Source organism: Sus scrofa, chromosome 2, assembly GCF_054392235.1.
Source record: "Sus scrofa isolate SSC_HxYL_T2T_F1_AM1 chromosome 2, Sscrofa_HxYL_maternal_Yorkshire_Landrace_v2.0, whole genome shotgun sequence".
NCBI classification, from domain to species: domain Eukaryota; kingdom Metazoa; phylum Chordata; class Mammalia; order Artiodactyla; family Suidae; genus Sus; species Sus scrofa.
This window is the reverse complement of record NC_139384.1, coordinates 60,422,842-60,438,316: the sequence shown is the minus strand read 5'-3', so window position 1 is coordinate 60,438,316 and position 15,475 is coordinate 60,422,842. Positions and strand designations below refer to the sequence as shown.

Below are 15,475 nucleotides of genomic sequence, written 5' to 3'. Positions count from 1 at the left end.
GAAGAACAACAGTAAATGTAGCTACACATGTAAATATAAAAGCCAGTATTACAGGATTTTTATTTTGTAACTCCTCTTTGTTTCTATATAACTTTCAATGCAAATGCCTAAACAACAATCATAAAAATATAAACTTAATGGACATACAATGTATAAAGACATAGCTTGTGCCAATAACAACATAAAGGGATGGGCATAAGCTATAAAAGAGCAGAGTTTTATTGAAATTAATTGGTATAACTTCAGACTTGATTATTACAAAGTTAAGATGTTAATGGTTACCTCCAGGGTAAACACTAAGAAAAAAAATAAATGTATATATACTTAAACAAAAGAAGGGAACAAAAATGGTATGCTAGAAAAAATCAATCATAAGTGAAAGCAATGGGGAAACTGATGGCAAAAGATATGACATATAAAAAACAAAGAGCAGGGGAATTCCCACTGTGGCACAGAGGACACAGATCTGACTAGGAACCATAAGGTTGTGGGTTTGATCCCTGGCCTCGCTCAGTGGGATCTGCTCCAGTTTTGCCACTGCTGTGCTGCAGGTTCAGCACCTGGCCTGGGAACTTCTGTATGCTGCAAGCGCATCCCCCACCAAAAAAAAAAAAAAAAAAAAAAAAAAGGAGACTTACAAAGAAAATGAGAAAATATTTTAAGATAAATGAAAAGTGAAAATACAACACACCAAAACTTATGAGGTGGAGTGAAAGCAGTGTTCAGAGAGAAATCCATAGCTATAAATTACAGGCCTACCTAGGCCCGTAAAAAGAAGATCATAAGTCAATAATCTAACTTCATACCTTAAGAAACAAGAAAAAAATATTTAGTTAAACCCAAATTTAGAAGAATGAAGAAAATAAGGATGAGAAGAGAGAAATGAAATAAAGAATAGAAAACAATAGAAAGAACCAAGGAAACAAAAACGTGGTTCTTTGAAAAGATTAACAAAATTGACAAACCACTGACCAACTAACAAAGAAAAAAGCTATGACTCAAATTATTTTAAAAAATTTTAAATGGGGATATCAATACAGACCTTATGAAAATTAAAAGGATTATGAGACTACTATTAACAACTGCCTCCCAACAAACTAGATAACCTAGATGAAATGGAGAAATGCCTAGCAACATACAAACTATCAAAACTAGAACAATTATAGGAGTTCTCCTTGTGGCACAGCGGAAGTGAATCCCACTAGGAACCATGAGGTTGCAGGTTTGATCCCCGGCCTCGCTTGTTGGGTTAAGGATCTGGCATTGCCATGAGCTGTAAGGTGCAGCTTGCAGATGCATCTCAGATCCCCTGTTGCTATGGCCCTGGTGTAGGCCAACAGCTGCAGCTCTGATTCAACCCCTAGCCTGGGAACCTCCGTATGCTGCAGGGGCAGGCCTAATAAATAAATAAACAAACAAAACAAGCATAAATAGAAAAGCTAAACAGATCTATAACAAGTAAAGAGAATAATCAGTAATCAAAAACAAAATAAGATCCAGATTAGAAATGAAGTAAAATATCTTCCAGTGACAGCATTTGTTTCTAGAAAATTCTAAGACATCCACAAAAGAACTAATAGAGTGAACAAATGAATCTAGAAGAGTTGCAGGATACTAAGCCAATATACAAAAATCAATTATATTTTGTACTCTAGGAATGAACAAATTGAAAAAAAGAAATTAAGAAAACAATTCTTTTCATAGTAGCATCAAAAAGAATAAAATACTTAGCAACAAACTTAAAGTGAACACCAGTCCTGTACACTGAAAATTATAAAATATTGAAAGAAATTTAAAAGACAAATAAAATAGAAAGTCATCTCATATTTTTGGATAAGAAGACCAATACTGCTAAGAATGACAATACTCCCCAAAGTCATCTACACATTCAATGGAATCCTAATCAAAATACTAGCTGCCTTTTTTGCAAAATTTGAAAAGATGATCCTAAAATTCATGTGGAAATGTAAGGGATCTCAAATACCTAAATCAACATTGAAAAGAAACTTAAAAGATTCACACTTTCCAATTTCAAATCTTACCACAAATCTACAGTAATCAAGACTGCATGGTACTGGCATAAGGACAGACAGGTAGACATACACATCAATGGAATAAAATTGAGAGTACAGAAATAAATTTTTAATTAATTGTTCATTGAATTTCAATGAAGATGACAAGAAAATAAATTCAATGAAGAAAAAAATCTTTTCAACATATGGTTCTGGGACAAGTGGATATCCATAGGAAAAGGATGAAGTTGGACCATATACAAAATTAACACTAAATGGATCAAAGATCTAAATATAAGAGCTAAAACTAGAAAACTCTTAGAAGAAAACATAGATGTCAATCTATTTGACCTTGGATTAGGCAATGGTTTCTTAGATGTGACACCTAACACACAAGCAAACAAAGAGGATAAACTGGACTTCATCACAATTTTAAAACTTTTGTGCATCAAAAGACACTATTAAGAAAATAAATGGGAGAAAATATTTGCAAATCATAAACCTGATAAGACTCTAGCACCCAGAATATATGAAGAACTCTTACAACTCAATAATAAAAAGATGAATAACAATTAAAAAGCAGGCAAAGGATTTGAATAGACACTTCTTCAAAGAATGTAAACAAAGAGCCAAATGCGCATGAAAAGATGCTCAACATCATTAGTCATCAAGAAAATGCAAATCAAAACCACAGTAAGAAACATCCCCCAGGATGGCTATAATCAAAATAAATAAATAAACTGAGAGTAACAAGTGTTGGTAAGAATGTGGTGAAGCATTGTTCTTGGGGATGCAAAATGGTGCAGCCACTCTGGAACAGTCTGGCGGCTCCTCATGAAGTTAACATGGAATCATTGCATGAACCAACAATCCCAAGAGAAGTGAAAATACATATTCACACAAAACCTTATATAAGAATATTCATAATAGTACTATTCACAAGAGTCAAAAAGTGCAAACAACTTTTGTCCATGAACTAACAAATAAATAGACAAAATGTGATCTATCCATACAATGGAATATTATTAGGTTATAAAAAGGAATGAAATACTAACATATATGCTCAGCAAGGATGAACCTCATAAACATTACACTCAGTGAAAAAAAGCAGATACAAACAGTCACATATCCCATGAGTCCATGGATCAAAGATCTAAATATAAGAGCTAAAACTAGAAAACTCTGAGAAGAAAACATAGATGTTGATGAAATGAAATGTTAAATGAAATGTTTAGAACAGTCAAGTCCACAGAGACCAGAAAGTGGATGTGTGGTTGCCAAGGACTAGGGAGAGACAAAATGGGAGTTACCAATAATGGATTCAAGGCTGCCTGGGCCTCTGGCCCACCAAGCAAGCTCTTCCCTTTTCCCTTGACCTAGCTTTCTCCCAGAATCTCAGTCCAGCAGCCAAAACATACAGTGCTTTGAGAGGAGACAGCCCACATCACTCCTAGAGTGGCAGGAATGGGTTTGGGGGGCAGAGTCCTCAACACAGCCCTAGCAACTCTATTACTGCCCACTGCTCCTATGAGGAAAGTGGGCGGGGGGCGACTGTATGAGGTCCTGGGGCAGCCATAACATATGACCACAAACAGGAACCCTAAGACAACAGGAATCTGTTCTCTCCAGTCTGGCCACCAGAAGTCTGAGATCAAGGTATGGGCAGACAGAGCTCACTCTGGGGGCTGTGAGGGCAGACCCTTCCTGCTTCTTCCAGCTCCTGGTGGCTCCAGGCAGCTCTGGGCTTATAACTACAACACCCTAGTCTCTGCCCCCATTGTCGCTGGTCATCTCCCTATGTCTCTGTATCTCATATATCCTTCTCTGTTCTCTAAAAGGACCCCTGTCTTTAGATTCCAGGCCCACCCTACTCCAAGGTCATGATCCCTATGACCCTCACTTTGATGTCATCTGCAAAGACCCCATTTCTAGTTCAGGCCACATTCTGAGTTCCCAAACAGACAGGAATTTCAGGGGGACATGACTTCAACAACTTGTCTAAGGTTACCTGGCTAAGAGGCAGGAGTGAGGTCTGACCCTCTCCACACTCTGATCCCTCTACAGCCTGCCTCAAAGTGGGTGCCCAAAATTAGGGCAAAGCCACACTGGTGTGGGTATTGGCCAGTCCTATAGAACAGGTCCCTCAACAGAGCCAGGCCAGCCATATCACCACAGGCCTACCCCCACAACCCTCAACGTCCCACCACTGAGGTTTGAAGGTTAGAGGCTCACTTTCCCAGGCTGCCTGAGCAAGGCATGGCCATTAGACCCACACAACGCTGAGACACATGAGGGGAAATCTACTGTGGGCTCCTCAGAAAGCATCAGTTCTCTGAATAGAAGAGCTGGTGACACTCTCTGCTAGGGAGGACTGCCTCAAGATCCCTGCTCCACAGTGTGCATGTACCTTCCCCAGACTACTTTGCCGAACACTAATCCAGGTACTTTTGTGAAGGAATTCTGCAGAAGGAATTTAAGTCTCAGATCAGTTGACTCTGAGTTAATTAACAAGGAGATTATCCTGTGTGGACTTGACCTAAGCAGGTGAGACCGCAAAAGGGAGGGGACTTTTCCTGGCCAAAGAGATTCAAAACATAACAGTGAACAGACAGGAGGGGCCAGTGATAAAGGACCTGAGAGTAGCCCCTGGCTGCCAGCCAGCCAGGCAACAGCCTTAGTCCCAGAACCACAAGGAAATAAATTCTTCTAGTAATTTAGATAAGCTGTATAGTTGACATAACTCAACTATACAGCACATGGATTCATCCCTTGAGACCCTGAGAAGAGAATCTAGCCATACCGCTTCCTAAATTCTGACCTACAGAACTACAAACTAATAAAGGAGCATTGGTTTAAGCCTCTGAGTTTGTGATATTTTGCTACAGAGCAGTGAAAAAGAAAGAACACACAATCACACAATCCTTAAATATCCTTTCCATGATGGATGGAGTTGTGGAAGCCATCTTGTAACCATGAGGCAATAAGCATTAGAAAGATTTTTCATGGGAGTTCCCGTCGTGGCGCAGTGGTTAACGAATCCGACTAGGAACCATGAGGTTGCGGGTTCGATCCCTGCCCTTGCTCAGTGGGTTAACGATCCGGCGTTGCCGTGAGCTGTGGTGTAGGTTGCAGACGCGGCTCGGATCCCGCGTTGTTGTGGCTCTGGCGTAGGCCGGTGGCTACAGCTCTGATTAGACCCCTAGCCTGGGAACCTCCATATGCCGCGGGAGCGGCCCAAGAAATAGCAACAATAACAACAACAACAACAACAACAAACAACAAAGACAAAAAAAAAGAAAGATTTTTCATGCTCAGGACAGCAAAGAATTAGAGAGATAGAGCCTATGTCCCCATGACGTATTGTTAGAAATTGTCCCCAATGATCCAGGGGTTCCCTCAACAACAGTGGGATCTATTTCTTAACCCCCTAGAACTAGACTGGCCTTGTGCCTGATTTGTGCAATAGAACATCTGGAAAGTAACATTCTGGGACTGATGAAAACAAACCTTAACAAATTCTGTGGAATCTACTATTCCCTGAAAAGAATCCAGTCACCAAATGAAGGAGCTCAGGCTACCTACAAGGAGAAAGGGTCCCTAAGAAAGAGATGTCATAAGAAGAGCATGTCCCCAGAAGTGAGAACAACATGGTCCCAGATGGAGGAATGAGTCCAGCCAACATCATCTCATCGGAAGAGAGAGGTCTACAATCTTAGCCAGCCCCCTGACTGGGCCATCAGACACACAAATGAGGCCAGGCTGGATCTTCCCGTCCCAGCCAACATCATGTGGAACAGAGATGAGCACTGCTCGAGTTCCTACCCATGGATCATTCTGTCAGACCATTAAGTTCTGGGGCTATCTGTATTAACTGCGAGTCTGCTGAGCACAGCCATCACCTACACTGAACTGGTTCCTACAGGCCTGTACCTGTGAAATGGTCAAATGTCTGCTTTATCAACTGACCTGTGATACCCAGGTAGAAGGAGATCCTCTGGTCCCTGGCCTCACAGCTGTACTCCCCAGCATCTGCCTTTCCCGCCTGCTGCACCACCAGCCTCTGGGAACAGCCTTTGGCCTCCATGCACACTTTTGCGTTTGCACTAAACTTCTTCCCATCCTTGTACCATGTCACCTCTGTCTGGGCCTGGGCCACCTCACAGTTCAGTGTGGCACTGTCCCCTACTATGGCCTGCACTTCACTGCGTGCTGGCTGCTCCCTGGCAAACACCGCTGAGGGCTCTGGGGACAGGGAGGGATATGTGGTCAGAGGCCTGCCAAGGTGAGGTTCCCTGAGTCCTGGTGCCATGATAGAGCTATGCTCTAGACCTCAGGCAGCCTCAAGTCCCATCATGGGGATTCTTTGTGATCAGGTGCTACACATGGAACCCTCCATGGACACCAGTGGGTCAAATGCCCCAACTCCTCCTGGGTGTGGTGGGAAGCAGCCTCACAGCTCCAGAATGGGCAGTCCTGGCCCCAGTGCTCATGCTCAGATGGAAGAAGACATGAGAGTCATGGTAGACACCCTCCTGAAGGCCAAGATGGGGCAGAACTGGACTTAGAGAATATGCCAAAAGACCCAAGGAGCTTCTAGAAAGAGCCAAGGCCTCAGATTCACCAAGATCTAAATCTAACCTTCCAAGAAAACTTCTAGCACTTTCTTGGTCTGCTCTGCCTCTTTTTCTCATCTTTAAAAAGAGGACAAGAACTTCAAATTTCTTTATCTTCTTTTCTCCAGACCTGTGGTCTTCATCCATATATATATACTAGTTTTGTGAGCAGTTTATTTAGCCAAATCCAAAAGCAACTTCCCCCACTCCCAAGTATTCTCAGAAAAAAAAAAAAATGAAGGGAGAGACAGCATGGCCTTGCAAGTGCTGGATGCAGCCAGACCAGCTCCCCACCCCGCCAAGCCTGGAAGGTAGTGTACTAACCACAGACATGCAGCCAGAAGGTCACAGAGTCCTCATCCATTCGGCATGAGTAGGTGCCCGCGTCCTGCATGGTGACCAAGGCAGCCACCAGCTGGTGCCGCGTGCCACATTCTCCTGGGAGAAGTGCTGGCAGGAGCAACCGAGCTTCACATAATCCTTATACCAGTGCACATGCATGTGGGCCTCTGAGGCCTCAAACTCAAAGCAAGCTGGACCTCCTGCCACAGCATCCACATGGCCATCAGCCATGTCCTTGTGCAAAAAAAGGTGTGAGGCCTACAAGGGCATGTGGGCAGGTCAATGGGCCAAAAGAGCCCTAACCAGGCACATGCTCATGCAGCTAGCAGAGAAAGGTGCTCAGTGCTTCAGGATTATGTGAGACCCTGGCCCTCACCCAGATCACGGCCCCTTTAGAGACAGGGCCAGCCTCAGCTGTTGACTTCCAACTACACAAAAACCACACACTCATAGGAAACTCTTCTCCTACAGAGCAGAGTCCCTGACCTCCACCCTCCCAACAGTTGGCAGGGCCCCTGGTTCCCCACCCTACTCTCAGGGGTCACCTGAGCCTGCTCTGAATCTCTACCCTTCTCACAAGGTCAGCAGAGCTGCCCAGTTCCCTCACCTCCCCACAGGGTCATTCCCCCACTATCTCCATGGAGTAGACAGAGCCCCCACCTCATTCCCCCACTGTCTCCATGGAGTAGGCAGAGCCCCCACACATACACGCCTGCCCCTTCCATAGGGTCATCAGAGACCATCTATTCCCCACCCTTCCCAGGGACTCAGCGGAGCCCCTGGTTCCCCACCCTCCTCAGGGGGGATGGAGAACAGCAGCTCCTGCTGCCCAGACCCACCAGAGCGCACCCAGAGCTGGGGGACAGAATGAGCATCCCTGGCCATGGTGGCCCAGGGAGGACATGGATACACACATACACACACACATACATACACACACACAGACACCAGTGTCACCTTGCACCAACAACTGGTAGGCGATGCGGTCCCCATGGCTGATGCACTCGTACAGGCCTGCATCTTCTCTCTTCACATCCCGCACCAGCAGTGCCCGCTGCCCGGCTGATGCCTGCACCTCATACTTGGGGCCTGGGGGTAGTGCATGTCCATCCTTGAGCCATGTCACGGCTGCAGCCTGGTCTGAGAGCTCGGCCAGGAGCTGGGCCTCCTCATGCAGACGAGCCAACACCTCCCGTGCTGCCACTGCCGCAGCTGGATGCTTGGTTGTCAGCCCAAGGGCTGCTGCAAGTCACAGTCAGGTAGACAAAGGGGTATGGATGCAGGGGAAAGTGGAAAGAGGGAGGGTGGTCAAAGGAGAGTAGATAGAGGGAGGCATGAACAAATGGGAAAGGTGAAGTGGACAAAGAGAGGTGTGGACAAAAGGAAGACAGGACAGAGGGTGCATAGATAGAAGGGAAGGGACAGAAAAGGTGTGGACAAGGGGGTGTGGACAAAGAGGTGTAGATTGGGGAGGTGGAGACAGAAGGTAAAGAGGACAGAGGGGAAAGAGCCAGATATGGTGGAAGGGAGTCAGAGAGGCAAGGAAGGGAAAAACAGAACAAGGAGTGGAGTAGAAGAAGGAATGGACAAAGAAAGAGGAAAGAAGGAAAAGGGGAAGGAGGCATTCAAAGGAAGAGTTGAGGCTTGGCGCTATTAGGAAATCTTTAGCCCCTCTTCCACTCACACCTGATGGCTTTACACACCCCACCTTCATCCAGTGGCCCGCCTGCCCTAGGAGCAACAATAGCTCTCCCAAGAGCCCTGAGACCCCAGAGACCCTTATCATGCCCCCACCCTCTGATGAAACAAGGCTCAGAGAGGCCCTGGGTTCAGAGAACAGGGTCCCCTACCTCGGACCTCCATGCGGATGCTGCTCTCAATGCCATTGGCCACGAACTTGAGTTCAACACCATGCAGGCTGACAGGTACTGAGCGGATGGTGAGAGTGTGCCGGGTGCCATCACAGTGGATCACATACATATTGCTGGCCTTCAGGGCCTGCCCATCCAGGAACCACTCCCCTGCTGAGGCCACAGTGAGGTCCACAGAAAAGGTCACCTCGCCGCCTTCTACCGCCTCCACTGCCTTCAGAGGTGTCTTCACAGCCAGCTGGGGGACTGTGGGATGGGGGCTTCAGGGAGGAGCTGGACCCCTGCCTTCCTCTCCTCCAATGCCTGAACCCAAATGACCCTTCCTCTAGGAAGTCCATTGGACAAGTGCATGGAGACGATGTGTGAAAGTCAGACCCAAGATGGATAAGATGAGATCCCCTTTAGATCCAACAAACCCAGTGGGGTGGGCCAGCTATGCAGCCCAGCGCCATGGGGATGGTGAACACAGATAAGTTCCTGGGGGCTAAAGTCCCCAGGGGTCCCCTAGCCTCCCCACAGAGGTGTCTTCAATAGCATGAGACCCTGGTCCTGCCCCCCGCCATAAAGAGGACCCATGAATCACTCTGGCCTCTTCAAAGCTTGGCCAGACTCTGGGTCTGAGTGATTCAGGGGCAAATGGCCCTGTTACCAGGCTGTTACCAGGGTGCCGTGGAGAACAGAACCTTCCACACTTACCCAGGTGTACAGTCCCTGGGAACTCGAGGTAGGGGCTCTGGCCAAAGCTGTTCACAGCTGACACCCGGAACTGGAATTCACCCTCTTCAGCCACACCGGCCACAGTCAGCTCAGGCATGGCCACCCACTCGTCTTCATGGCACCGGGTCCAGGTGTAGGCACCCAGTCGCCTCTTCTCTACCAGGTAGCCATTGATAGCCACAGGGCGGTCCCCATGGGCCGGTGGGGACCAGCCAAGGGTCACAGAGCTCTCCGTTCTGGCCTTCACCACTGGGGCCTCAGGAGCATGCAGAGGCGGCCTTCTGGGGGCTGAGCAGGGTATGGGACCATGTCACCAACTGGGAGCCCCCTCCCCAAAACCTCAGTCCAAGATCACAGGAGGGGAGGAGGACTGTCACAGAATTCCTAGCCTTCCCCCCGGGGGGAGAGGGTAGGGTCAATGCCCTGGTGGTCTGTAATGGCCACAGCCCAAAGGGACCACAAGCCCAGAAGAAGGCTGTGGGCCCATAACTCCAATACTGGTTCTGTGGTCATTTTTCTGTTTGCAGCAGAAAAACCGCCCAAGACCTCAGGAGCCACACTTGGCCCAGGGCCACCATGAAATGTCCACATGATCTCCAAACAAACACTTTCCAGTTCTCACCTGCAACTGGGGTCTTGGGTGGGACAATGGTTGAGCCAGGGAGCAATAACCCTTCCAAGGGTGCTGAGACCCATGTGTGGGGGTACATCTCTGTTCCCAGCAAAGGGCTGACACTATGGGGGCCGATCTCAACACCAAAAGCCAAAGAACATACTCACACAGCGTCACCCATTATATGCTGTGCTTCTAGAACAACCTGCACTTTCTAATTTGGTTTCAGGGTGGGGGCCACCAAGACTCCCATTTTCAGATGCCTAGTATGACCACAGTGAAGGAGGGCATCAAAGAAACCATGGGCCCCGGAGAACCAAAGCTACAACCTAGGTGGTCCCTGCCCCTCATGGCACTCCCTACAGCAAGCTAAAAGCTCCCCTCCCAATGTGCTGTGGCCAGGGAAGGGGCACCCTCATCTGATAGGCACTCCCTAGGCCCTTACCCGACACACAGAACTGGGTGGACGTCCGGCAGTCCCCAGCCACAAAGGCCACCTCACCCACATCCTCCAGGCTGCACTGGGAGATGATGAGCGTGTGGCATGTGCCTTCAGCAGTGATGGCCACTCGGCCCCCAGCCACCACCTCCTTCTGGTTCCGCAGCCAGTGGATGGGGCCTTCTGGCCTGGCCAGCTCCACACAGAACATGGCTGTGTCTCCCACTCGCACAGCTGTCTTCCTTGGGAGCTTTCGGAGAAGGTTGCCTAGAGTGGACAAAGCCACAGTGAAGGGTAGGGGTTTGGGGGGAGCTGGTCAGAGCAGACCCTGCAGACCTGCCCCACCCCCACCTCCCACCTCCTTCCTCACCCTGTGCCCTGCGCGCCTATGCCCCGCTTCCTGACCCTCTTCTTGTCTCCAGACACTGCCTGCCCCATCTGCCCAGTACCTATGCAGCTGCTTCCCCAGCTCCCAGGAGGCCCGGACTCAAACCCCCTCCCGCACCCGGCTCTCCCCTGCCCGCCCACCTTGCACCGCCAGCTCAGCCACCGTGCGACTGCCCTCCGCTGTCTCACAGATGTACACGGCATCGTCGTCGGAAGAGACGTTGAGCACAGTCAGCCGGCGCTCGGTGCCTGCTTCCTCGATGCGATACTTGTCGCTGGCCCACAGCCGCGTCTCCTCCTTGTACCACGCAGACTCGGTGGCCGGCAGCAGCACCTCACACTGGAACGTGGCGGACGCTTTCTCTGGCACTTCCAGGTCCTGCAACCGCTTCTTGAAAGGCACCGCAGGCTCTGCGGAAAAAGCACAGGGGAGTGAGTTAGGAAAAGGGAGGAGGGGTGATCTAGAGCGGGGGGTGGGGCCGGAAGGGGAGAGTGGGAGGGGCGAGGAGAAGGGCGAGGAGAAGGAGGAGGAAGGGTCATGGAAGTGTAAGGCTGGGATGGGGGCAGGGAGCCAGGACAGGGGTTGGATGGGCTTTGAGGGAAAAGGGTGGGTGGGAGGGCAGAGGAGCTGCAGGGAGGGGAACAGAGGGAGGAAGGGTTACAGGGGAGAGGGAGCAGAACTTAAAGGAAAAAGCCCCTCCCCCAAATATAAGGAGAAGTCTGGAAGAGAAAAGGAGAAATGAGTTAGGTGAAGCCACAGCAAGCAGCCCCACTGAGCAGGCCCTTAAGCTGATCCTGGGCAGGCAGGATGAGGGTGGGCGCACACAGCGGTGACCAGTATTGGCCTGTGAAATCACTCAAATCCAGAAGCACACTTCCCTGCAAAAAAAAGGAAACTGAGGCAAGCACAAGAAGGTTGAAGCACCCTGCTGAGATCCTACAGCTGGTAAAAAGTGAAGGTGGGACTCCAACTACTTCGAGGCTGGTCTTAGGAAGCAAGAATAAACAGCTCCCCAGCAAATTTTGGTGGTGTTGCCTACAGAGAGATGGCGTCACCCTGGTGCCATGGGGGAGCCTACAAACTGACCCAGAACCATCTGCAGGCTGCACCCTGTTGTAGCCCCAGCCTGAGGCCTCCAACAACACAAGATTTGCTCCTGCCGGCCTTCCAGCTCTGCCAGGGAGACCACCTTAGCATCCTGTAGGAGGGGTGGAGATCCTTGGTCACCCTCAGCCTGGACAGAGCAAGCTCAGCCACTGGGCACCCTGACTGTCTCCCAGATGGAGGGGGTGTTTGTGACAAAGCTTGTTGTATACTCATGTTAGTCTTACAAAGACAATGGGACAGAACAGTGAAAGTCGCCAAGATCTCCACCCACAGATTCTTCTACCAGACAGACACTGGGAGGGCAGATGGCGGCAGGAGCCACAGCAGGCACTGGGAGGAAAGGATAGGAGGCTTGGGGAGGAGCCTTTGCCTGTGTTCACTGCGCGGAGACCTTGCGGCCCGCAGCCAGGAGCTCACCTCGCACAACAACCAACACGGAACTGTAGGTCTGGCCCACGAGGTTGGACGCAGTGCAAGTATAGAGGCCGCAGTCTGACTGCTTGCAGAAGAGGATCTTGAGCACGAAGTTCTCCTGCGCGTCCTCATACACTAAGTGTCGCCGGCCCTCGGCCACCAGCTGCCCATCCTTCTTCCACACTATCTCAGGCTTGGGCTCTCCTGTCACGAAGCAGCTGAGGCGCGCGTGCTTGCCCTCAGTCACCGTACAGGTGCGTGTCCCGATGCTGGGAGGCGAGCCCGGGGCACCCTCCGCGCGCATAGCCTCGCGCCGCCGCTGCAAGTGCGCCAAGAGCATGGCTGTGGAGGCCCCGGGTGGGCTTGCCGCGTCTGCATCCGCGTCTACTGTGAGCCCCGCCGCGGCGCTAGCTGCGCCCAGCGGGTTCTCTGCGTGCACTATGTAGGTGCCACTGTCGCGCGGTCTCGCGTCCTGGATGCGCAGCGCGGCCTCCTCGCCGCTCGCCTCCACGCGCACTCGAGGGGCGTCTGGCGAGCCCAGGCGCCTCCCATCCTTGGCCCAGCTCACCGACATAGGTGGCGAACCGCGCACTCGGCAGTGGAAAGTGGCTTCAGCGCCCTCGCGCACGCGGATGGATGTGGGTCGCAGCAGGAAGTGGGGTGCCTGCTCGGCGCACGCTGCCTCAGCGTCCACCTGCAGGCCGACTGCCGCGAAGGCCTCGCCGATGGCATTGCGCGCACGGCATACATACTGCCCGCTATCGCCCAGCGCCAGGTCCAGGATGGTGAGGCGGTACAGGTCCCCGTCCTGGGCCAGGCGGAAGCGAGCGCCTGCCTTCACTGGCTGCCGGTCCTTCTCCCAGCTGACTTGTGGCGTGGGGTTGCCTATGATCTGGCAGCTCAGCGTGGCATCCTTCCCCACCGACACCATGAAGGCCTTGGGCCGAGTTAGGAAGCGGGGGGCACCACTGAAGGAGTGATCCATGATTGTGGGGGGAGGTGGGGGGAACCTGTAGGTTGGGTGGGGGGAAGGGCATAGTGCAAGTGAGATCCAGGTGCCTCGCATGACCACCTCGCTCATCCAGTGCCACCTGGAAAACCCAGCCTAACCCGGGGGAATGCCTCATCTGGGTCTCATCCCCGAACACACACTCCATCCCAGCAAGTAGGATCACCAGATGGTACAGTGGTCCTGAAGTGCAGGTTTGCCTCTTGCTTGGCATTTAGGGTTTGCCCCCACCCTGAAATGGGCTCTTTCTAGCTGACAGGAGCATCTCCTCCCTCCCAGCCCAGCTCTGGGCCTGCTACCCCAACTTGAAGTCCAGCTAAGCACCTGTCCCGAAACACCACACCAAACTTGCCCTCCTCCCTGTGGGGCATCTGCCACACTATACCTCACCACAAAGGCCTTCCCTGTCCCTCCTGGCCCACTCCAACTGCCATCAGGTGTCCTGTCCCTTCCCTACACACTTTTACTTCCCGGACTCCAAAACTCCAATCTACCTAGTCTCCCCCAGTCAGAGAGACATCTCTGCATCCTGCCAGAGCCTGGCCATGGAGGCTCACAATAAGTGCCCACTGCCGGCCTGCCCCCTCTCTCTAAGATACACCAGAGGCCACCAGTTCTCCACCCCAGCAGGCTTTCCTCCATGCTCTGCTCAGGTGCCCCCTTTGCCCCTCATCATCCCCCACTTTGTGACTTCCCATACTCAAGTATTTGGACTCCACTGCTAACCATGTGCACAGCTGGGTATTCTCACTGGGTATTCCACAGCAGAAGGCCCTGTACCCAGGCCTGTCCTGCCTGCAGCTGCCTGGGACCAGGTCACTTCTCACCTCTCCTTGGATCCCACCACCTCCCCTTGACCCCCGAGGAGGTATGCTCATAAATGAACAAAGAATGAAAACCCTGCAGCTGGTGGAGTGGAGGCTCCTCCAGCACACAGGGCTGCCCACACCCCCTCTCTGTGAGTGCCTGCCTCCTTCCCTCAGAGGTCAGAATGGGGAGGGTCGGGGTAGTGCAATGGATGGTGTGTCAGTGGAAGACAATCAGAGAATCCCCCAGAAAGGACAGGGACCTCCAGGCTGGGAATGGCCAGGCCCAACTGAGGGGCTAGCAGGCAGCCTAGTCACCCTGCAGCTTTTGGCTCTGGCTCTGTTGACTGGGCACTTTGCAGGGATGGGGCTAACACCATCAATCCTAAAGGCCCCAGGCAGACTCTGGCCTCTGCCCACTTCAAGTTGGACCCTGCTGGCCCCCAGCACAGGTGGGTGAGGTGAAACTGGGCCTTGTCTACACAGGGGCTTCTGTAAGGACAGCCAGCAAAAATGGACTCCACTGGGCCCTGACTGTCCCCAAGTGCCTTAACTCTATTCACCCCAGGATCTGGGCCTTCAACATGGGCTGCCCACCATGGGATGAACAGGGTAATGTTCTCGGGTCCTCCAGCTCCTTGTCCTATGATTCAGAACCTAATCCTCTTAATCTCCCTCAAGAAGGTAAGCTGGAACCAGCCTGCTGACTCACTGTGCAGTCAGCACCTCTGTCTCCCAGCACACCCCGCCCTGCCACCAGCTCCCCCATGGCCTGGCTGGGCTCTTGGCCTGGGAAAGACCTTGGCCAGCGGCCACCTGCCTGCATGGACACCCTCCTGGACCTCAGCGTCCCTCTGTGGAAGGATTATTTTGACACAAGTTCCCTGGGGGCCTGTGTTCTGAGTTCTGAGTTCTTCCTAGCACAACCTTCTGAATCATACAGTTGATCTGTGGGTTCCCCAAGGCAGGAAATGCATTCTCCCCCAGCCACACCCAGAGCAGGTATTGGAGACAGCTGCTCTGAGTTTATCAGCAAATATGAGCGGAGGTCAGGGGGTCAATTCCACATCTGGCAGTCTCTGGGGGCCAGGAGGACAGAGATGGGGAAGGAGGTCTTATCTCTGCACATGTTTAGAGAGAGCCA

General features: G+C 51.1%; 1 protein-coding gene across 50 annotated transcripts in view; it reads right to left on the bottom strand.

Moving 5' to 3' along the window:
• Window positions 1-15,475, bottom strand: part of OBSCN (obscurin, cytoskeletal calmodulin and titin-interacting RhoGEF) — a 217,031-nt gene that overhangs the window by 200,140 nt on the left and 1,416 nt on the right. For all 50 annotated transcript variants that reach the window (XM_085012099.1, XM_085012100.1, XM_085012105.1 and 47 more), the window contains exons 2-7: window positions 12,520-13,526; window positions 11,136-11,405; window positions 10,614-10,874; window positions 9,535-9,843; window positions 8,818-9,084; window positions 7,925-8,209 (exon numbers count right to left, since the gene is read on the bottom strand). In XM_085012099.1, the coding sequence (XP_084868225.1) occupies window positions 7,925-8,209; window positions 8,818-9,084; window positions 9,535-9,843; window positions 10,614-10,874; window positions 11,136-11,405; window positions 12,520-13,501 (2,374 nt within the window). In that variant the 5' untranslated portion in view covers window positions 13,502-13,526. The remainder of the gene's footprint in view (window positions 1-7,924; window positions 8,210-8,817; window positions 9,085-9,534; window positions 9,844-10,613; window positions 10,875-11,135; window positions 11,406-12,519; window positions 13,527-15,475) is intronic.